Consider the following 22,609-nt stretch of genomic DNA (forward strand, 5'->3'; position numbering starts at 1 on the left):
ATCATAAATCTAAAGCCTTTGACTCTTTTGCTTTCTATAGTTCAGTAGATCTGTTATTGCTTTCCTCTCCATTTGAGAGCTGACAGTTCAATTATAAAAATGCCAACCCCCCAAGTTTCAAAGCCTTGTTTCTGTACAGGAAGTAAATTCAAAGGAATCTGTCATAACACCCTTGGCCTCTCTAATTCAGATGCTTTGTACTGTGGCAGCGTGGGACTGCTGCACTTGCTCAGAACATGTAAGAGGATAACTGTAGGGACTGTTATAAGTGTCACTTCAATCCTGAGAGTCAGTGTTACCTTCCAAATAGGCTGTCTAAGAGCTTAAATACTGAATGGAAAGACAATTGATATATACATTAAAAAATTTAAGTCATTACTTACAAAGTAATTTGTCCTATTTAACATAATATATTAACACCTGAAAATTCTGTACTTCCTTAACATGGCTCGCTGAAGTGACAAAATGGAGCAAGGCCCATTCATTGGTTGCTAGCTCTTTCCCAAGCACTGATCTGTAGTAAGCCATTACTCAGTAATAGAATACAGTGGACCCTTGTTATACGCTGGGGTTTGGTTCCAAGATCCCAGTGTATAAAAAAAATTGTGTATGCTCAAGTCCCATTAAATATGACATAGCAAAATGGTGTCCCTTATAAAAAATGGAAAATCAAGGTTTGATATTTGAAATTTACACTTTTTTTGAACATTTTCAAACCATGTATGCTTGAATCCACGTATAAAAAAATCCGTGCATAAGAAGGGCCAACTGTAGATGCTTTTCATGGCAAAAGCCACAGGTTCAATCCCCAGCATTTCCTGGAGTGAAAACCTAGACAGTTGCTGTGAGTCAGCACTGGTAATATTGAAGTAGACAAAACAATAGTATGACCTGGTTATCAGAGCTTGGAATAGTTGTTATTTTGGTTTATGTCTTCCAGAATTACAGTCAGCATGATCATTACGTAGACCCAAAAAGTAACCTTTCCAAGTTTGCCTGATGTAAACCAGCCTTCCTAGCAGCTGACTGCTATCCAGTAGCCAAAAACGGCTTCATGTTCTAGACATTTTTCTCCAGCTGGAGTTGAGAAGACTCTTGGGGCAATATGTCAAAATGAAAAAGACTATGTGGTTTTATTCCTCCTTTTTTCCACTACTCACTGGTGCAAACACAAGGTATTGATTTGCAATACATGCAGATCCAGATTGCACAAATATGTGTTAAATGCCTCAAGACTTTAAGTGTAGAGACACATTCACCTCGTAGATCCCCAAAATGTTTATCTGTACAGTAGAGCATAAGAGTGACAAGTACACCATCTCAGTGGAGCCCAATCCCTGTTTATTTGGGACTCTGGATATGGGTAGGCCTGCCAAGTAGAATAGGTTAAGTCCAGAGAGGCAGAACATATAGCAGGGATGGGGAATTCTGCAGCCCTCCAGATGTTGCTGGACAGTGAGTTCCAACAGCATAGCCAGTACTGAGGAATGCTGAGATGTTTACTCCCAGCAACATCTGGACAGTGACATGGTACTCCACCATTATACACCATGAGCAAGGAACCATTTTTGGCCCTGGATTGATTCCAGGCAAGTTCACCAAAATTTCACAATAGCAATGAGCAAAGCCAAAGTGTGCCCATCCACTCATTCTTACACACACATTCATACATACTCAGACCTGTTCATAGACAAAGCTTCTGTGACAACAATGGAAGCGTTTTAAAAGTCTTACTGTAGTTGAAGGGACCACCAATTAGGGTTTTTTACAGCATTGAAGAACATTCTTCTTCTTCACCACAGTGAACCTCATCCACCGACCCACCTAAAATGTCCCTCACATGGGAATTAAACTTTCTAAGCCTCACTATTCAGAAATAAAGCCAGGAGGAATATGGAGAACTGGAGACTTCCTATGGATTGAATAAAACCCATGGGCTGGAGTTGCTCCCCACCTGGTCCAGAAACCCAGGCAACCCACTTTGGAGTTGATCAGTTGTGATGCATTTCTGTATTAGGAGCAATCTGACAATCTTTAACTTGCATCCAATGCAGACAGAACTGTTCAGAACTGTTCATCCCTACTGGAGGTTGCTCAGAAGGCCCACAGCAGCAAGTCAATGGCTGTGAGAAGCCTCATTTGTGGGTTCACCTCTGATTCATTTAATTCAGAGATGGGTGGCTGCTAGGGATTGGTGGCTGCATTGTCTCTTTACAGGACCTTAGGCAGCTACGCCCCCCCCCCCCACCACCACCGCTTCTCCTCACTTCCAAAAAATTTAAAAAGTTTCAAAAAAGTTTCTAAACTTGGAGGCCTCAGAAATGTATACCTTATTTGTACTAATTTGATTTTAACGAACCACCTTCACTTGCTTCAGTGTGTTTTGGTCAGCAGAGCACAAAAAAGAATCACATGGTACGAGAACTGAATAAAGAAAGTAGGATGGAGCCAAATGTCTTAAAATGCACTTAAAAATTAGACATGACATGGCATTTATAAGGCAATGAATGAAAGGGATTGATGAAGGTAGAGATGAAGGTGGGGCAATCCAGACCTATGGCTACCTCTTGTTCATATTTTTAGATTGGGGGTTCTGGATGGTACAGGTTAAGCCATCAGAGCAAAGAGACAGTACTGTGTCTAAGGAGAAGAGAAAGATCTAAGATGGTGGTGTATCAGAGGAAGCAGGCTAGTCCCAAGAAAGGAGGCTTGGAATAAATGGCAGTTTAGGGAAAAGAGGGAAAGGAGGTAGTTGAAAGAAAAATCAAGGGGGAAGGCAAGCTTAAAGGGGGAATACCATTAGATACGACACATTGTGGAACACTGGGTGATAAGGAACCAAAAGTTCACATAGTGCTTTGAAATATACCATCCAAAACTTTGGCTTCTGTCCTGATGTATATGCCTAATGCTTCTGCAATCTGCATCCTTCCAATACTTCAGCTCCCAAATGTCAATTGAACCAAACAGAACTACAGTGTCACCCTTCTTTCCACTTCCTTTTCCTCCATTTCATAGAATCAGCATTCATTTCACACAACTGCAGCCATTTCTGCACAAACCTGGGAAAACATGCAATCTGAGAAGTACAATTCATATGTTTTATAGCCATTCAATGAAGAAGAACATTGTAGATGTACATATTTCTTTCTCTGAATGCAAGTAAGCAGCTGCTGAGTCAGTCTCTTAGACTTCCCAGATATTTTTCACTGTCTCTGTCCATCCCCAGAAAAAGAGAGGCATGTGATAAACCTTCCCACAATCTTAGGTTGTTTTGTGTGTGTTTCCGCTACATGTTAAAATGTTAAGAACAAGACAAAAGCAAAACAGAACAGAGTGAGCTGCAAAGTGAAGATCAATGCAGATAACTGGGCACTACATAAAGATGTCCTGATCCCTGAGACTACATTTGTGGCATTTAAAAGGTTTCAGAAAAGACAGGTAATGCCCTTCAGGTATTACATTATGTAAACATACATAAAGGGGGGGGGGAACAAAAGGGAATTACTATAAAACACCTAACAAACCAGAAAGAGCGAGAGAGCTGGGGAGGGAGAGTTAAGTGCATGTGGGAGAATTGGATAAGGAGTTTGGAAAGGCCGGGGAACAACTTTAATTTAAAAAAAAACAGCCTAGTGGATTTTCTATCCTTCATGCCCAAGTGATGGGAACAATACTATATTCCAAGCAACATCATCTTCCTGACAGGTGGTTCTTATCAACATCCCTTTCTCAGTATAAAGCTGCTGGTATCATCAGGCATTTGCATAGCTACTGGCTGCCCTTCAATCAGTTCCTGGCTCCAGGCTTGAATGAACCCTTTGGGCTCCTTTTAAAAGACCTCTGCGTCCATACTAAATTAGAAAACTTATTCAGAATTTCTGTGGTAGGCATATTTTCTTAAAACCAAGGTATCTCAAGCACAGTTCAAAACAGCCATGCAAGATAATGCCTTCAAATTTGAGATGAAACAAAGTGTCCTGTGAGGGACAAAATGTGTGTAGTTTTTTTTAAACCAACCAAACAGAATGCAGCAATAATAGTGCTTAAAATACTGGAGCTTTTGGAAAGATGTTTCTCTCCTTGGTTCCCTGTTTTGTTCTACAGTCCACCCTCCGAGTCTGCAGACTTGCCATCCATGGATTTGAGCATTCACGGATGGCAAGCCTGGGGGGGGGGGGCAGAGGAGGACAAGAAAGAATGGAGAAGAAGAGGAAGGAAAGGAAGTAAAAGGAAGACAAGCAGCAGCAGGGCAACAGAGGAGGTAAGAGGAAGAGGAGGAGGCAGGGAAAAGGAAAAGGAGGAGGAAGAAGCAAGAAGAGGAAGAGGAGGAAGGTGGAGGAGATGAGTTAAGAGGAAGAAGGAGGAAAAGTGGAGAGGAGGAGGAGGAGAGGAAGAGGAGGGTGAGCAGCAGCAGGGTGATGGAGGAGGTAAAAGGAGGAGGAGAGTGGAGGAGGTGGGGTAAGAAGAGGAGAAAGGAGGAGGTAGGAAATAGAAGGAGTAGGAGGAGAAAAAACCATGACAATGGCAACGGGGGAGAGGAGGAAGTACTCCCCGCTGCAGTGAGGGGGTGGAGGGGGCAAAATGCCATTGTTCTCAATGGTGGCACAGCCACATGGCCACACCATCATTGAGTACTATGGGACTTGAGTATGCACAGATTTTTGTATCTGCTGGAGGGAGGGGGGTCCGGAATGGATCCCTTTTGAATACTGAGGGCCCACTGTACATGTCTCCCCTTTTCCAGTGCAGCATGGTGCTGACTGCCAGGGCTAACTCAAGACAGCTGGCTACCTAAGAAAGACCAGCAAGTAGCTCACCCAAAACACTGGTGCATAGTAGCTGACACCAGCTATGTTGTTTTGGCACAGGAAGCAGAACATCCCACTAGCATCTTTCCTCACCCCTGGCAGTTAAAATACTGTAACAATACCATAACATTACAAAGTTAATGACTAACAAATTATACTGCCAGAAGTTGCTGCTTCACTGACAGGGTCATCCTTGATGACAACCAGATGCTGGGATTAAACAAATGGCTATAACCATCACTCATTGCTCCTAGGTGGCCCAGTCCAGGAGAGATGAGATTTAGTTTGACACAACAAGGGTAAGATAAGAATGAGCTAAATTCAAATTTAGTCCTAGATAGAATAAATCCTTTGAAAGTAATGCTACTTGCATTCATGTTGAATATTAATGGGTCTGTAGTTGGGACTAAAATTGGATTTAGCCCTATGCTCCTATATACTCCTTACTTATGGCTGGCAAGTGGCACTGCCACAAAATGAGAACACAAGTTTCAGACAGAGAGGTGTTGCTTGTTCATACACAGCCCAAGACACATTCAGTGTCAGCTGTGGAATCAAAACAAACCCTTCCCCCAAGAGACTTGACACACCAGCTGAGCAATGCAAGGATGCTGTGTCACTAGCTCAGGAGCCATTAGTCCAAACCATGCACACCTTTCCTGCTCTCTAAACTAGATCTCCTCATCACTCTCCTACATGAGAAACTTTAGCCTGCATGGCCTGACACACCAGGCTCAACATCCACCATCAGACTAGAAGTAACATGCAGCACCATTTCAGAATCCACCATGCTCAGGATGGCTGAACAGTGGCAGCAGAAGCAAATGGTGGAAACTGTAGAGTTGGGGCGGGGATAGAGACCCAAAGTCCTCAGGTTAAGGGTTGGTTGCTTTGTTTCCTTTGACTTATTGCATGACCGTAAAAATAAATAAACCTGTTATTAGCACCCTGGAAGAAAAAGCCCTGCTGGTTCAAGCTACACTCTGAGGTAATCTAACCTGGGCTACAAAAGCACTGTGCATTCAAATGCTCTTGGCAGCTCATTTACAACAGAACAGCTGTTGCTGCAACTCTTTGCATTTGTTTTGTTTTGTTTTTTAAATAAAAGTGCCATCAAATAAAATTGTTGTTGTTGCTAACAAATGAACATGGTTGTATTTGAAATGGGTTCTCCTTCTCTTTCCAAAAGGGGCCCAGGAACGTTGCAGCTCTGCCCGATGTAAACTGTGGAGAAGGAGAACAGGAGAGAGAGAGAGAACAGAAGGTTCTGGAAAAAGAAGCTCCCACTCATGTCACGACAGGGGAGGAGGTCCTGAGATTGGGAGCTGGCTTCATAGGCCCCACTGCACTGTCCTTTCTCTGTCCTGCCATGACTTGAGAAAGAAGAGGAGACTCGCTTTCTTTTTGTGATGCAGCTAAAGGATTGTCCAAGACAGCAGGGAGCCATGGGAACACTGGGCTGCTCTGAAGGTCCTCAGCACTCCATCCTGCGATGGCCTGCCGAAGAGGAGGTAGAAGTCGTGACACACCAGCTTTTGAAGTGCCATTGTTGGGACTGCCCCGAGGCTGGGAAGCAGTCTTAACCTGACAGGCTGTTGAACCAGCAAGGGTGCCCAGCAGACCTTGGGCTACCTCTGTCTGTTTCAGAGAAGTACCCTTTATCCTTTGCAGCTGACTCATGACAGTGGGGTGGAACTGTAGTTGTGGAAAGGGGCTGGGAAGGACAGCACCCCCATGTGTCCCAGTCTCAGAAGCACCTTGGTCACTGCTGGGAGGCTGACCAGTCGTAACTTTTTTGCTACAAGATTCACAGCAGAGTTTGTTATAGCCAGGGATGGAGCAGTAGCGAGCCAGGACTTCCATCTGGCAGAATATGGACTTGTCTCCAAGGCAAGGCTCCTCTGTGAGAAGAAAAAGAAGGTAGAAAGATGTTTCATTAAATGACTTAGGGGTCTTCTTCTGTCTTTTAGGAGGCAAACTGCTGCCAAACCTATCATGGCATTGTATTGCCACACCTAAGTGTATAAATGACAGCAGTACAATATAATACCCTCTAACATTTTGGAGATGAAAACTGGGATATGGTGTGGCCAAGCAACATCAGAGTGAATTCAAGATGGCAAAAGATATTAATGAGGGAAAATACACAAGCTAAGAGAGACTATAGCAGTTTGTTTTTTGCCTGACTCTGTTAGAAAGGACAAGACTCTGCCCTATCCTTTCCTCTCCTCTTCCCTGAATTAACTGAGTTTGAACTACTTTTGCACTTTGAACTCAGTTTGTTTCAGTGGGAGTAAACTGAGAATGATGTGGGGAAGTGGGAGGAGGAGAGAAAAACTGGAACATTTCAAAAGGAGCTGGAAAAGAGATAATTAATCAGGACTGTTCCTTCCATATTGGGACAGTTGGAGGGTATGCAATACTTTGGGAATGCAATCATATGTTGTATGTTTCATGTTTTCCTTTTCCTATCCTGTTCTTTTCCCCCCTTTTGTGTTATATGTTTTTAGACAATAAGGCACACTATAAAGATAACTTCCTTTCTAGCTGTAAAAAATCCCCTGTAATTATAAATAAACAGTACACCACAGCTGGTCCTAAATAAAGTTAACCTAAGCTATATTACCCTGAGTAGTGATGCGGCTACTCATTGGAAAAGACAAAAATAATAAGGTAGAAAGCAACAAGAAAAGAGGAAGACCATATTATGGGTGGATTAAATCAATCAAGGAAATCACAGTCCTAACCTTGCAGGACCACAGCAGGGCTGTGATAACTTGGGTCACCATGAGTCAAAGCTGACTTAATGGCAAATAACAACTATAAGTGATGTGGTGGGTGGAATACTATTTTTTATTTTATCTTTTCTGTGTTTGGATGCATGCGTGTTTCAGTCTGTTTGTGTATCCAGCTAGCCACCTCTCTACATAATATATAGCAGTGGTGTCACAAGTTAGTTAGCAAAGGGCAGTAAAAGGGAGAGAAAGAAAGGAATGCACAGGAATATAGGTCTGGAAGGAGAGCAGAAGTGACAGATTGGTGGGACTGGTTTGTCACAGACTGGATCCCAACTGAAGGTTGTAATATGGAGCAATACAATCTAAGGCATCAGAAGGGGAGAAATAATCCTGTGCCCAGCCACCTCCATTTGGATATCCATATTTTGATCCTAGTTGCATATGGTGGTGTCACTGTCCCTTCCTCTTCTCACATTTCTTTGGGGAAATAGTTCACACCCTGATCCTAAACCCCTGTGATGTACAGCCTAAAGAACTGTAAGGCCCATGCCCTGTTTCTCCTTATTGTTGTTGGTGGTGATGGGATTTGTTTGAAACATAGCCAGAAAGTCTTGAGATCCAAGATGTGTGCCCAGAGATATCCTCCACATTATTTACTGTTTACAGGAGAAAAGGTGGATAAAAGCATGTACCCAAAGGGCATTAGGCCTATGGATATGTCAGCAACTGCAGAATATCAGCATGAGAGCCTAAGATGAGAAGAGAAAGAGAGGAACAGAAAAGTCAGTCAGATGCAAGTGTGCAGACTAACTAAAGAAAGACACTGGCAGCCAGTCAGGTAGGTAGGCAAGTAAGCAGGCACAACTAGGGCCTAAATTTTACTGCTAATCTCAATCAGAGTGCACCCCTTGAATCAACAGGATTTATGTAAATGTTGCCATATGATCCCGCAATTGATCCAACAGGGCCACTTTAGCTGGCATTAGTAACTGCATTTAGGTCTATGAATTTATTCAAACATTCTGCAAACATGGCACAAAATTGCAAATCCTGCAAATAAACCAAGGAACACTAGATGGCACTAGAATTCATTTTAATACCCTGACCACATTTCAATCCCTTTCAGACTTACCTGGGAGTACGTCCCACTGAATTCAATGGGATTTACTTCTCAGTACAATTGCCCAGTAAGGTGTTTGGACAGGTATTTATCACAAAGAAGTTATGAATTGGAATGATGCCTCTATGGGTACTTTGTTTTGAATTAATTTAAAGCCAAACTGCACAAATTTGCAAACCATTAGGTTGTGAATGTTGGCCTGCCAGGGGTTTAATAAACTTGCTACCTTCTGAAGGTTGTCAATAACCTGACAAGCCATTAAAAAGGCTGCTGGGCTGTATCTACAAGTTTGGTAGCCACAAATTTTGTAGACCTGAAATATATCCACATTAGAAAACTACAGTGCTTTGATTTTTGATAGCATGTATAAGTAACTTTCCCTGGAATTGGTGGAATGTTGAGTTTGGTTGCATGGACTCACCAAACTACAAACACATGATTCCATAGGAAGGAGACATGGCAATTTCAGTGGTTACAAACTGCTGTAATTGTGCAAGTGTTATACATGCCTGGTTTCCATGTTTTGAATGACGGGAGAGAACATCTTGGAGGGTTTTTTCACCTCAAAACCAAGAGTCAGAATAAGAAACAGGTCTAAGACAGCACTTCCCATGCTCTGTTTGGGGTCTTTAGAGACAAAACAGGTTAGTTTGTTGTGGGTTTTTTGGGCTATGGGAGGGTGTTCTAGAAGAGTGTATTCCTGAGTTATTCCTGTGTATTGTTCTATGGTTGAATGGCCAAAGCTCAGGGTGTCTATTTACTCAATGATCCACGTCTGCTGGGAACCCCCCTGACCTGAGTGGTTTTTCATTTGCTGGTCTGGATTTGGTGTTTTTCACGGACCGAAACCAACTCTGGCCTGATACAGACAGCCAAAATAAAGCTGCTTTCAGTCACTTTGGAGTATGGTGTTTCATATGATACATCGTCCGAAGAGTCCGAAGCCACAACCAAACCACACCCAACCTAAGGACTGGAGGCAGCTTTGGTGCGGCTTCCGACTCGAGAGCATGGCATCATTGAAACACCTAACCTCCAAGGACTGAAGCAGCTTTATTTTGGCCTGTCTGATAAGGGCTTCTGTTTACTTTAATTTTTCTTCTTTCTCTTGCTGGATGTTGACCAGGTTGTTTATGGATTTCAATGGCTTCCCTGTGCATTCTGACCTGATGAGTTGTTGGCATGGTCCAGAATTTCAGTGTTTTCAAACAGCATTTATGCCCAGGATGGTTTATAACGTGTTGGCTATGGCTGATTTTCGGTTCAAGCAAATGGCAAATGAAAACTACCCAGGATGAGGGGATTCCCAGCAGACAATGAGTCATAAATTAAATAGGTACCCGGAGGTCTTGCCATTCAACAACAGACAATACATAGATTAACATGCAAATCACTTCATTCTCTCAACCAACAGTAGATGTGTGGTAGATAATATCCCACTCTGTTCCATGCCAGCATTCTCTGAAGATGCCAGCCACGTCAGGAATAAACTCTTCTAGAACATGGCCTCACAGCCCAAAAAACTATGGATGCCAACCCAGAAAGCCTTGACCTTCACAAAGGATAGGTTTCTTTCCCCTCACAAATGTCTCCCTTCACTCCCCACTTAGTAAATACAGGCATGATTATATGCTTGTCAAAATCTTGACAGTACATCTAATATTTCATGAGACAAATGTTTCCTGAGCAGTGCTGGGTTTCATAAAAGAGAGCAGACAGGTGATGAACCAAAAGGGGAAGTTCAAATACAAAAATGTGCTTACTTGATGATATCTTGCTGACAGGATTTTTGGCACTTTCTTGAGGCACCCATTGTACTTTAGGAGTCACATGATCACCGGTGTCTCCATTTGCACTTGGTAGCTTTCCTGAAATGGTGGGAGTAAGTAAGTCAAAACTTCTGATTCTTGACAATGAGTGAAACCACTTGAGAGCAGATATTTTCCTTCCCCATAATGCTGGTGAAAATACAAAATGTGCACTCTGGCTAAAGGTGAACAGATTTATTGTGGCAAAACCTTACCTTGATGCAACCTCCTCAGGGGTGTATGGCTGAATAGAGTAGTTCTGTCACCTCTGACCCTTGAGGTATGGCTTCCTCCTTTTCCAGAAGAGCCCAAATAGTTTCTAGGGTTGTCAGAAGCCTCAGTTTCCTTTTCTTCCTCCCATCCTTTTTCTGTAAGTGCTAGACAAACAACTTCTGCAAATTCAAACCTGCTGCCTTGAGTAGCCCAGCTTTGGTTCTTTAGGTCATTCTTCCTTGCTTTCCTGTCCTAGTTCACATTATGCCACTGAGCAACATGTAACACCCAAAGTGCACCCTTGAAGGCTGCATTTGCATCATCTGATCCCGGGACTGCCTGTGCACATAGCTTATAATCCTTCACATATATGAGATCTGGGCAATGGTAGCTGTAGTCAAGTTGCCCACCACTTGCCAATCTGGGGTATTAGTGGATGGAATAGCCTACCCAGCATCCCATTGTCTAGTATCTCATAAGAACCTAAAAAGAATTGATCTGATTAACTCTAGTTTAGTATGGCTTATACAGTGGCCAACCATTTGCCTATAGGAAACCCAAAAGTAAGGCATGAGTGCAACAGCATACTCTTGTTTGCATTCCCCACCAACTGGCAGTACCAACTGCTACTGCCTCAAATACTGATGGAAATGTGCAGCCACTGTGACTGGTAACCACTGATAGCCTTATTCTCCATGAATGAGGCCTAATCTCCCTTTAAAACCAGCCAAAATTTAGTGGTTATCACAAAGAGAGGTTAAACTGTGTGTTGCATAGGAAAAAAATACTTCCTTTTATGTATCCTAAGCCTTCCCCTAATTAGCTTTAGTGGATGGCATTTAATATTATGAGAGAAAGAAACATTTAGTGACCTAACGCCAGTGTGCAGTCTACAAAAGCTTATGCCACAATAAATCTGTTATTCTTTAAGGTGCCACTGACTCATTCTGTCTGTGTGCTATAGCAAACTAGCTTGGCTAAGCCTCCAGGATGTTTTAAAGGCTTCACACAGTACACTGCTGACCTCAAAGCATTTTAACCCATACATTATCTATCAGATGTAGTGGTGGCAAACCATAGGAACAGCTTCAAAAGACTTCACAGACAAACTTATGAGAAAATACCTCCACCACCATCTGGTTTCCAGGATTCTTAAAAGCACACATTTTAAAGTAGAAGAACATTTAAAGTGCAAGAAACTAAAAGCAAACACAGGGAATCAAATATTCTCCTACTACCAATATGCTGTATATACATTCTTTAAATTTAAGGCATGAACAACTAAATCAATGAGCTGGAAAGCTAGCATGGTCTACTGCAGAGTCAATTTGTGTAATTGTTATTTCAGCCAACCCTCTGACTTGCTGTTCCAGTGTTTGCACTAGACCCATGACACTTGCTCCTCTTGGTGGTCATTAGCACCCCAGATTAATTGAAGCTGTCACAATTCCTTATGATTCTATTCATTGCAGAGGGAGCCTTCTCAGTGGTTATTTTCAACTTACTGTGTTACTCTGAAGTTATTCTCTCCCATCCAATCGAAGTGAGGGTGGCTGTTTCCCTACTGTCATTCTCTCAATAGAGAAGGCAGGGAGGGAGAGAAAGTGAGCGTGGACTAGGGAAAGTGGGGAGAAAGGTGTGTGTATGTTTGTGACTGGATCAGCTGTTGCTCCCATAGAAATAAAAATAACCCTGCACTCTCTTTGCTTCGAGCAGCTCATTCCCAGGCAAGGAGAAAAGGTGGAGAGAAAGGTATATGTGTGTGTGTTTGTCATTGAATGAGATGCCATCATCGGCACTATCATACTGACCCGTATATAAGTGGATCCAGGATTTTCGGGTCAATTTTTGGGCATAAATTTCTCGACTTGAGTATATATGGTATTGGTTATGTGTATAGTAGGCATACAACTATTGCTATGTGTACCATGGTGGGAAACTTTGGGAGACTAGGGGGTCAAGTTAGCCACCCAGGAGATCCTGGAGGGGTCATAGCACCCCACTGCACACCATCCCTGCAAAAACTAATAAATGATTGCCCTCAAATACCCTCTAGGGGAAGGGGGCATTTTACCTTGTTTTAGTGGGAGGTGGCTGAACAATTTTGTGGGAGGTGGCTCAGGAGAGACTTTAAAAAAAAGAAGTGACTGGGCATCACTTTTTTTAAAGGCCTATGCTGGGCCTAAAAGTTTAGCAAAAATGGCCTTCATGCCTCTGGGAGGCATTTGGAAGCATTTCTTTTGACAGCACTGATCCCTGGGGGCCACAAAAATCAGCTCTGGGAGCTACATGTGGTCTACAGCCATATTTCACCAACCCTCAATATATATCTTTGGGTATCACCATGTTTAGGGGTTGTATTTTAAACACAGCCATCATTTTATTCATATTGCTCATGCACATACACTGTTACACAGTTCCTCATACACTGCCAGCTTCTCACCTGGGCATGCTGTCATTTTGCAAACCTGGATGGTCTCTGGCTTGTTGCTCTCACACTGACCAATGCTGTTGTCATTGGATTTACAGACCACCTGACGCTGTTGAATGCCTTCTCCACAGCTTACAGAGCACTGCGACAAAGGAAGAAGAGGGGAAGAAAGAAAAAGATCTGTCAGGGCTGAGAAAAGAAGAGCTGAAGCTATTAAAATGCAATCCATGGGACACCATGAGAAATAAGACACATCTAGCAAGGAGGATCCATACATGTACATGTTACTGGAGCAGTGTGTGCAAAATCTGTTTGTTGTGCATATGATTCTGTATATCCAGATATGCAACTATAATTTCAAGTGATGCACTGGAATGAACAACTGCATACACACATAATGTCCTCCAAAAGGTGAAATATTAATAACCACTTGATATAGGAAATGTGTTTAAGTCTGTGCAGGTAATTGCAGTAATATTTATTTATTAATTGCTATATATAACCTGCCTTGATTCATACCCTGGCATTTCCAAAGAAGGCCAAACAAAACAATTTGTATTAATGCCATATATAATCTGAGAGCTATTTAACTAGACCTTTCCTCAGCAGCAAATACAGTTAGGTTACCTTGATTTGCCAGTGCATGTGTTTGAACTGTTGAGATACAATAAAGGCCAGAAGAAGGGAAAACAAAAGGTTGGTATATCAAGGATTTTAAAAAAAAAATGCAGGCAACAAACAGCAGTAAATAAAGAGAGAAGTGAGTCAAAGCTAAGTGCAACAACTGGTGATTTTGAGCCAGTCAGCAACACTGACTACTGTATTTTGTGAAACTAAGCATCTCCCAGAAAAAGGCAGTAAACAGACCTGATGAAATCAATGAGTAATGCCAAAGCCAAAAGCTTGATGATGTAGTTCAGAAAGGGGAAGGGTTTGTATTTTATTTTAATTCATTTATCACAGAAGACCAATAGAACAAGAATACAAGTGAACAGTACAAACGAAATTTTCACAAAACATACATATTTCTGATGTAGCCAAAAAAATAGAAACACATCTGCAACTGATACTAAGCTGCACAATCTGTACAGCTAATACAGACACACATACCAAACAAATGAAATACCCCCTATTCAGTTTATACATCCAAGCCAGACAACATAGAATCATGATAGTAACATCTCACTAGGGAAGTACAGAGTACAGTACTCACAAATGTTCTTGCCCTCAACAAGAAAGGATATTTTGCAACACCCCATTGAGAAAATGGTCAATTGTTGCAATCTTCTTTAAAAAAAATCCTTTGTGCAAACCAGTATTTTCTCACAAAGAACAGTGCAATTTGTCCAAAATACACTCTTTTTGCACAAAATGTTATTCTGCACAAAACAAAGTTTCCTACACAAAACTCAAGTTTTTTCTGTAGATGAATTTTTTTTTGCAAAGAAAAAAAAAGAAGTCTCAAAGTATGAAAATTCCTTCTAAAATGCACAAACTGTCAGCAATCTTATCCAGTGGGGAGAAAACTATTTGAAATTATTTGTTCTTATATGTAAGAATGAAATAAATGAAGATTCACAAGCCTGCCGCATTGCTCCAAAGAGACATCACAATTAACTTCTGATCGCAATCAAGTGAATATGCTGGGGGAGGGCTTATTTTATTTTATTACTTTGTCCAGGGTGCCAAAATATTTAAAATTGGTCAGTGTAAAAAGTAACTGCTTGGCAGTCCCATCTTACCTGGGACCAGGCACCTGTCCGCCACTGGGCAGGGCATGGGATGCGACTGCAGGGCCGACGAGTATCTGGTTTGTCTCCTGCACAGTACTTTGTGTGCACTGTCCGGTTTGTGCCATTGTGTAGATGCTGGATGCACTGAACCACTCTGATCTGGACTCCCAACTTGCCACAGGACTTGCTGCAGGCGCCCCATTCTTCTGCTCCCCAGCTTCAAAGAAAACAGGAAAGTTCTGTATTGTTAGTCTGGCAACAGTAAGAATGTCATTGGCCTCATTTCTTTGTTGTTGTTGTTGTTCAAGTTGTTTCTGACTTACAGTGACCCTAAGGCAAACCTATCTTGACAGGATTTGTTCAGTAGGGGTTTGCCTTGCCTTCCTTTGAGGCTGAGAGGAAGTACAGTGGAAACTCACCTTACGCGGGGGGATCTGTTCTGCCCCCCCCCCCCCCCGGTAAGGCAAATTCCGCCTATGCTTGAGCCCATTCAAGTGAGTGAATTCAAATGGAATGTGCTGCCCTTGTGACTCGCGCGGCTTTGGCACATACACTCAGTCGCATATAACGCGGGCGCACTGTAATATTTTTCTAGTATCTCACTAAACCTGTACCCTAGGTATTCATACCAAGACTGTGAATCCCTTCTCTTAAAAAAAGGGCAAATGTTCATATAAATAGAAAGTTGTGGGGGTTTATTTTTAAAAAAACACAAATGAAAGGGCAACTGATCTAACTTTTTACAGGGCAAGATAACAGTACATTGATGAAATAATTAAGAGGTATTTTTAAAATCTACAAAAAAATGTTTGTGACATACACTGGGCTTTTTCTTTCTTTCTTTCTTTTAGCAGTTTAATCCTGGATGTAACTATGAATGGGCTTTTAGAGGTTACTGAGTATTTTTCCTCTGCCTCTGCAATTCCTAGATCTGAAAAAACCACTTCTAGTATTGAAGTCAAACAAAGACACAGTAATTCATTCAAAGGCCAACAAATGAGCTTAAGGCTAAAACTGGATTTGATCCTAAAGCAAATCACTAGGTGTCAGATTGCACTGGGGGGGAAAATAGGGTGCCTCACAGCTGGGAAACAACAGTAACACTTTAGTAAAACTACTATGATCTATCATCTTGTGCGTATGTGCCTTCAAGTCACCTGCTGATTTACGGCAATCTCATGAATTTCACAGGATTTTCTTTGGCAAGAAATACTCAGAGGTGATTTTTGTCAGTTCCTTCCTCTGAAATACAGTATGACCCCCATATCCATGACAAAGGTATCCATGGTTTCAATTACCCACATCCAAAAAAATAAGTTATTTCTAGGCATTTTTTTTAGGACATCAAGCATGATTCTGGAGGAAATTGACCACAGAGTCACACTGGAGGACCTAGAAATGCCTAGAGAAGTATCCTCTTTAGGAATCTTAAGGTCCTCCAGCACAAATCTATAGTCAATTTCTGCCAGAGGCAATTCATTTCAATAGGATTTGTCATTATCCATGGTTTCACGTTCACACTGTATGTCTGGGAACATATCCCCCAAGAATCAGGGGTGATACTGTATGGCCTACAGTACCTGGTATTTGTTAGCCATCCTCCATTCAAGTACCAACCAGGGCTGACCCCATTTAGCTTCCAAGATCAGACAAGATCTTAGGCACCATGCAGCAATTTATTTCCGAAAGAGTTGGAGAATGCTGCACTGGGAAGGGAGAAGCACTCACATTGGTTGAGAACACTCTTGCATATTACATCTTCTGCGGATTGGCTTTGGTTTCTTTCCATTATCACAGAAGTTCCGATGTACCATTCGGTTATCACTCTTCCTTCGACAGCCGTATTTTGTGTATTGTATTCCTGCAAAGCAAGAGAAGGAAAAGTAGCTACTATGGGGGAGCTGCCCAGCGTTTTCCAAATGCAAGGAGGTTCTTCTTACAGAGAGGATAAGATAACACACATTTGTGGCTAAGTGCTATGCTATTCTGGTAGGCCTATAAAATGGCCTGCAGGTGTCTAGAGTAGTTTTCTCTCTGAAACTAAGTAGCTCCAAGTCTGGATAACATCAGGATTATGGATAGGATCATATTTCATTCAATGTGTTGTTGTTTTTAAGTGAAATACTCTCTTTGGTATTTCTATGGATAATAAATGAATAAGATGACAGTTTTGCTTCAGACTGCATATTTCTCTGAATTCTATAATGCATTTGTTGGCTGAAAGTTGTTTATTAAAATGAGTATATTAAGGTAAATTGCATTAAGGGAAATTGTTTACAAGAATAATTAATTTAAAAAATGCAGCCCAATGAATATCAGATAGAAAAATTTATAATTCATCATATGCAAAAGTAGCATGCACTGGAAATATTAATTCATCCATCCCTACTCTGGAGATTACCTGAGAAATTCTATGTGTAGGGAGTACCCTGATACTAAAATACTTTAGGGAAGGTATTAGAAAGCTTAGAATAGGTGGCACAGTCAATAGGAGAGGCTGCTATGCAATCTCTATGCAATGTGACAAAACAGATATCAATGTACAGTATCCATTCATACTGGATTGGATCCAGACTAAATCATATTAACAGTAGATCCCTGATTTAACCTAGTCTACCATATGCATGAGAACCAGCATGGCATAGTGGTTTGAATGTTGGTCTATAACTCTGGAGATCAAGGCTTGATTCCCAGCTCAGCCATGGAAGCCCACTGGGTGACCCTGGGCATCTCACACATTCGCAGCCTCTGGGGATGGCAATGGCAAGCCCTCTCTGAACAAATGTTGCCAAGAAAACCCCTTGATAGGTTCACCTTAGGTTTGCTATAAGTCAGAAATGACTTGAAGGCACACAACCACCAAAGCAACAAACTGTATGCACAATTAAGTCTAGCTCTCATTCAATGCGTTGCCACCTTTAATAAATTTTGAAAGCTGAATACATGCTGGAAGGACACAATTGTGGGGATGGGGGTGGGGAGAGAAAGGGAAAGGGAAAGATTAATTTGGATCCTTTTCTCATATTCAGCTGTTATAAATGAATGCAAATCCCATTAGCTAGATGTAATTACATTCTTTCACATACTAACAGGTGACTAGCTCTGATAAAGTTTCTGTAGCAACAATCTCTTAAAATCAGGTTCTGTTTTCAAAATAAGTTCCAGCTGGCCAAATTATTTCAATCAGCACTTTAGGGCTGAGATTCTGCACCACAGAAATGTAGAACAGAAGTTCCGCAGGAGAAACTACACTACATTCCCCCTCTCACCTCCCTCTGGGACTTCCATTTCAGCTACTGCAGTCCCTACTACACAGCCATTTGGTGGCCTAAGGAAAGCTGGGGGTCTTGTCAAACGCAGAACAATGGCTTAATCTACCAAGAGCTCCAGCGGTGTTCTGGAGGTTTTGCCATTCTACATCTGCCTATACTGTACAGATGTAACCACACACTATTTGGATGCCACCAAGTCTCCACCAGCCAATAAGGCTACGTACACACTGCAGAAATAATCCAGTTTGACACCACTTTAACTGCCATGGTTCAATGCTATGGAATGTTAGGATTCGTAGTTTCTTGTGACACTAGAGCTCTCTGGCAGAGAAGGCTGAGTGTCTCACAAAACTACAACTCCCAGAATTCCATCATTCTCTGATCACTTGAAAGCCCTAAAGACAGCACACCAGTTACTTTTAAATGCCCCATTTATATGTAGACATATGTAGACATTTATAAACTGTACAAATGTCTACACAGTGGAGCACTTATTCTCCTAACTTAGAAAGCTTACTTTTTTGCACTATAATTCCAGGGAAGCTAAATGGAGGATGGGGATTTTGGCAGCTGTAGTCCAAACAGTAACTTTTCCAAGCTCTGCTTTCTGTACATAAGTTACATTCACCCAGATAGCTCCAGTAAGCAACCCTTCCTTACACAAATAATTTATCACTCAGCCAATTTCAAAATTTCCCTCTAAGAAAAAAAATTCCTCCACCCTACATCAAGCAAAATTGGCTTACTCATAATTTTTCACCTAAAAAAATGCTAAAGCAATCATGTGAACAGAATTCATTCACAACAAAGTGCTCCAACTGGTCATTTCATCTGAAGAGTGTTAGCAAATGGGCATCATTCCTAGAAAACCTTGGAAATAATTTTTTGACTATACTAACTAGAAAATTCTGAAAGTTATAGTTCAAAAAAGTAACTTTCCCAAGTTCTAGTTCCTATCATAGTGCCTGCTTAGAGAAACAATGGGACGGGCAAAGAGAATATCACTTTAGTGAGATGCAACGGTCAGAAATCAAAACCCAGTCATGGGCACAATCTGGAATGTAAGCTGTGGACTGGAAACAGAGCTTACATAGCTATAACAAAGCAGACTTGGATCAGCAAGTTTTGACCTGGCTTTTCAAAAACTGATTTATTTGTTTAACTGCTGTGGACATATGCTTGCATTACTTCACTCAGTATTTATTACTTAACTTGCTTCCAAAATGGGTACTGTGAACAACCACATAAGTGGATCTAAAGTGTCCACTGTTTTATGTTACAAATGCATTATATTACATTACAAACACGAGACAACTATTTTCTCTTTTTGATCACAACAAAAGCTACAGGAAGCTATCCTTCCATAGATTAACAAATCTAAAACCTCCTCCCCTCCAGTAGTGCTGAGAAAATGCCCTTAATGCCACAACAGGCATATACTGTATATACTTGACTATAAGTCAACCTCGTGTATAAGTCGAGGTCAACTTTTGGGCCCCAAAGTGTGGATTTTCATATGACCCATGGATAAGTCAAAGGTCAGATGGGGTGAGGCATCAGGGGCGATCCATCCCCCTTCCCAGCTTCTCCCCAGCTGGGCTGACCCTGCGGAGACAGCCCGGTTGGGGAAAGGCTTCAGGGATGATGGATGGCCCCAGCTCCTCCCCAGCTGGACTGTCCCTGCAGAGGCAGCTCAGTTGGGGAGAGGTTGCGGAGATGATGGATCGGACTTCCCAGCCTCTTTCCAGCTGGGCTGTCCCTGCAAGCCCAGCTGCGAAGAGGCTTGAAAGGAGCTACCATATTGACCCGTGTATAAGTAGAGTTACGTTTTTGGGGGTCAATTTTTTGACCTAAATTTCTTAACTTATAGATGAGTATACTGTATATGGTAAGGATCTTGTTCAGAGTTTTTAAATCACTAGTTAATTAATTGTTAAATTATTGATTCAGATGCTTTTTCTGGTATTTAGCTCTAAATTTCTAGATTCCATAATTAATGCTGCAGTAAAAATAAACTTTAGCAAATCAGGATATTAGTAATGGCATCACTAGGGTTAGTGTCACCTGATATAGTAATTTATTGTGTTATACACACATACACACACACACACACACACCACTGACCTCTTCCCATACAAAACCATACAGAACCCTTAGTGATGTTTTTTGTGCTAATGCTACTCATAAATTGTAAATCCCATATATCACTGAATGGCAACAGTTGTGACATAAACTGCTAGTGACATTAAAACTATACCTTCAAATTACAATATCAAACACACTGCCTAAATGCATTTACATGGACATAGTTCCATGTGGTTAAAGTAGAAATTTGGTAAGATGTGACGTTTAAAAGAATAATTTTTTAAAATAAAATTTTGGAGAAAAAAAAACCCTGAAGCCTCTTCTTTCTCCTCCCAATGAGCCTTGTCCCATTCAGACCATCTCTTCCACTGAGCTCCACCATTTTGAAGGGACACAGGCGGATTTCACAGCCTGCTTCTGCCAAAAAGACAGAAGTATGGGGAGCAGTGGTGTCATCCACTTTAGGTTGTCACTTAAGAGTGGGCTGAACCCCTCATACTCCTCTAATTACATCCCTGAATATTAGAATTTCTTAAAATTCATTAAGATGCTTGCTTCTCTCTGTGCATCAGACTGAGTAAAATGGGAAGGGCTGCAGACTTAGAAATATTAGGACTGCGGAAAACATATTGCATAACTCTGCTAATAGGCAGGCTAATCTGGAGGATAGGAAGAAGTAGAGAATGAATGAATGAATGAATGTGAAAAAGAACTTTCTAGAGCACAGATCAGTGCAGCAGAAGAAACAGCATCAAAGAATGGAAAAGAAGAAAAGGGTAAGTCTTGAAATGTGATGGAATGGTGATGAAGACATTTGTGTGGAGACCCAGGCTGCCAAGCAGCCAGGACCACTTCAGAATGCTCTCCTCCCCTGTCCCCCATGAGCCTGTATGGAATGAATGTGTTTGAAGTCTGGAGGAGGCACTGCAACTTTCTTCATTAACTTCTCCTCCTCTGTTGATTATATTGCTGACTGGCTTCTAATGTATAATTACTGTATACTATACAGTATGGTATAATTTGAGATAAAATGCAGTGAATCCTTTTGTAATATTGTTGTGCACATTGGGATAATTAATTGAAAGGCCTTCCTCAGCCCTTCTCTCTTGGCTTCTCATTCTCCCTCTCCTTCTCTGTCAACCCTCCATTCAGCTTTTTTACCTTCCTCTGCATTCTCCTTCTCCTTCCTCCTCCTTATTTTCTTCTTCCCCACCTCCCTTTTAATTAGACAAGTATAGTAAGATGGGAGAGAATAGTGGGCTTGTTAAATACCTGATCATCTGAACTGAAAATGCTACAGACTGAAGTGGGATCCCTGACTGCTTCCTGCAAAATATATATTCTTTCACAGATCTTTGCCGACACACTTCTTGACTAAAGTGGAGAGGCAGAAAGGATGTAGTGATTCAGTTTTGGAGGAAAATATTCTACAAGTGCTCAGAGGCTCTCAAAATATTTCTGATTAAGAATTCTCCGCCCATGACTCACTCAGTGATTTTTGTAGCTTTCCATTTATTGCTTTACTTGCAGTGGACTAGTGTTTAACTGAAAGCCACCTTGAGTCTCAGTTTTGGGGGAAAGACAGGGAATAGATAAATTAAATAACAGCAGTACTACTGGCACTGGCGGTACTATCTATCAACCCTTAATAGCTTTTAACGAAATATATGAAGAATAAATAATATGTACATGTTGGTGAGGGTGGAAAGAGAATCGAGATGTAAGTGAGTGGCAAACTTATTAGAAGAGGTTGTAGGATGAGATCCCATGCTTTAGGTCAGCTTTGCCCCACCTGTCAGTTACCACATATGTTCAGCTCCCATCAGTCCCAGGCAACAATTATTTTCTGTTGTCTACTTGGAAAATAAAGTCAAGGCAGAGGAATGACAAATTTAAAAGGACAAAATTTGAAGGAGGAAATAATTAAATGTGTCCCTGGGACCAACAGGGACAACCTGCACACCTTTCTTTGTAAATCCCATGGAGTGCCCCCAAACAAATATTATCTTGACTAATTAAACAATTTCAATCATTAATGCTGATGGTTTTAATTTTGGGTTTGGGGTATGTGCTTGGGAGGGTCCTCCTTTGATCCCATGCAATTTGATGCTCCTGGAATGGGGGGAGGGGGCGAAGGAAGAGAAAATTTCCTTTTGGTGTTTAACTTTTTTACAGCTCTGGGAGAGGGTATTAGGAGAGGAGCTCTCTGAGATGCAGATACCATAGTCTTTCACAACCACACATCTGCAGCCCACAACTGCAAATTGTGAACTGCCATAAAAAAGGCAACATGTGGCTGATGGGAAACACTTTGCCCATCCCTTTACTATGGGGTGTTTCATACATGCATGCTTATCACTTAATAGACTGAATGGAAACTCAATTTTAAAACAATTCA

The 22,609-nt window shown here is 41.5% G+C and overlaps 1 protein-coding gene across 1 annotated transcript in view; it reads right to left on the bottom strand.

Moving 5' to 3' along the window:
- Nucleotides 1-669: 669 nt before the first annotated feature.
- Nucleotides 670-22,609, bottom strand: part of ADAMTS14 (ADAM metallopeptidase with thrombospondin type 1 motif 14) — a 118,241-nt gene continuing 96,301 nt past the window's right edge. Inside the window, 5 exon segments of the mRNA XM_042460124.1 lie at nt 670-6,712; nt 10,433-10,537; nt 13,134-13,263; nt 14,864-15,071; nt 16,583-16,715. Coding sequence (XP_042316058.1) covers nt 6,099-6,712; nt 10,433-10,537; nt 13,134-13,263; nt 14,864-15,071; nt 16,583-16,715 — 1,190 coding nt within the window. The 3' untranslated portion in view covers nt 670-6,098.

The sequence above is a fragment of the Sceloporus undulatus genome, chromosome 3, assembly GCF_019175285.1.
Source record: "Sceloporus undulatus isolate JIND9_A2432 ecotype Alabama chromosome 3, SceUnd_v1.1, whole genome shotgun sequence".
Taxonomy (NCBI): domain Eukaryota; kingdom Metazoa; phylum Chordata; class Lepidosauria; order Squamata; family Phrynosomatidae; genus Sceloporus; species Sceloporus undulatus.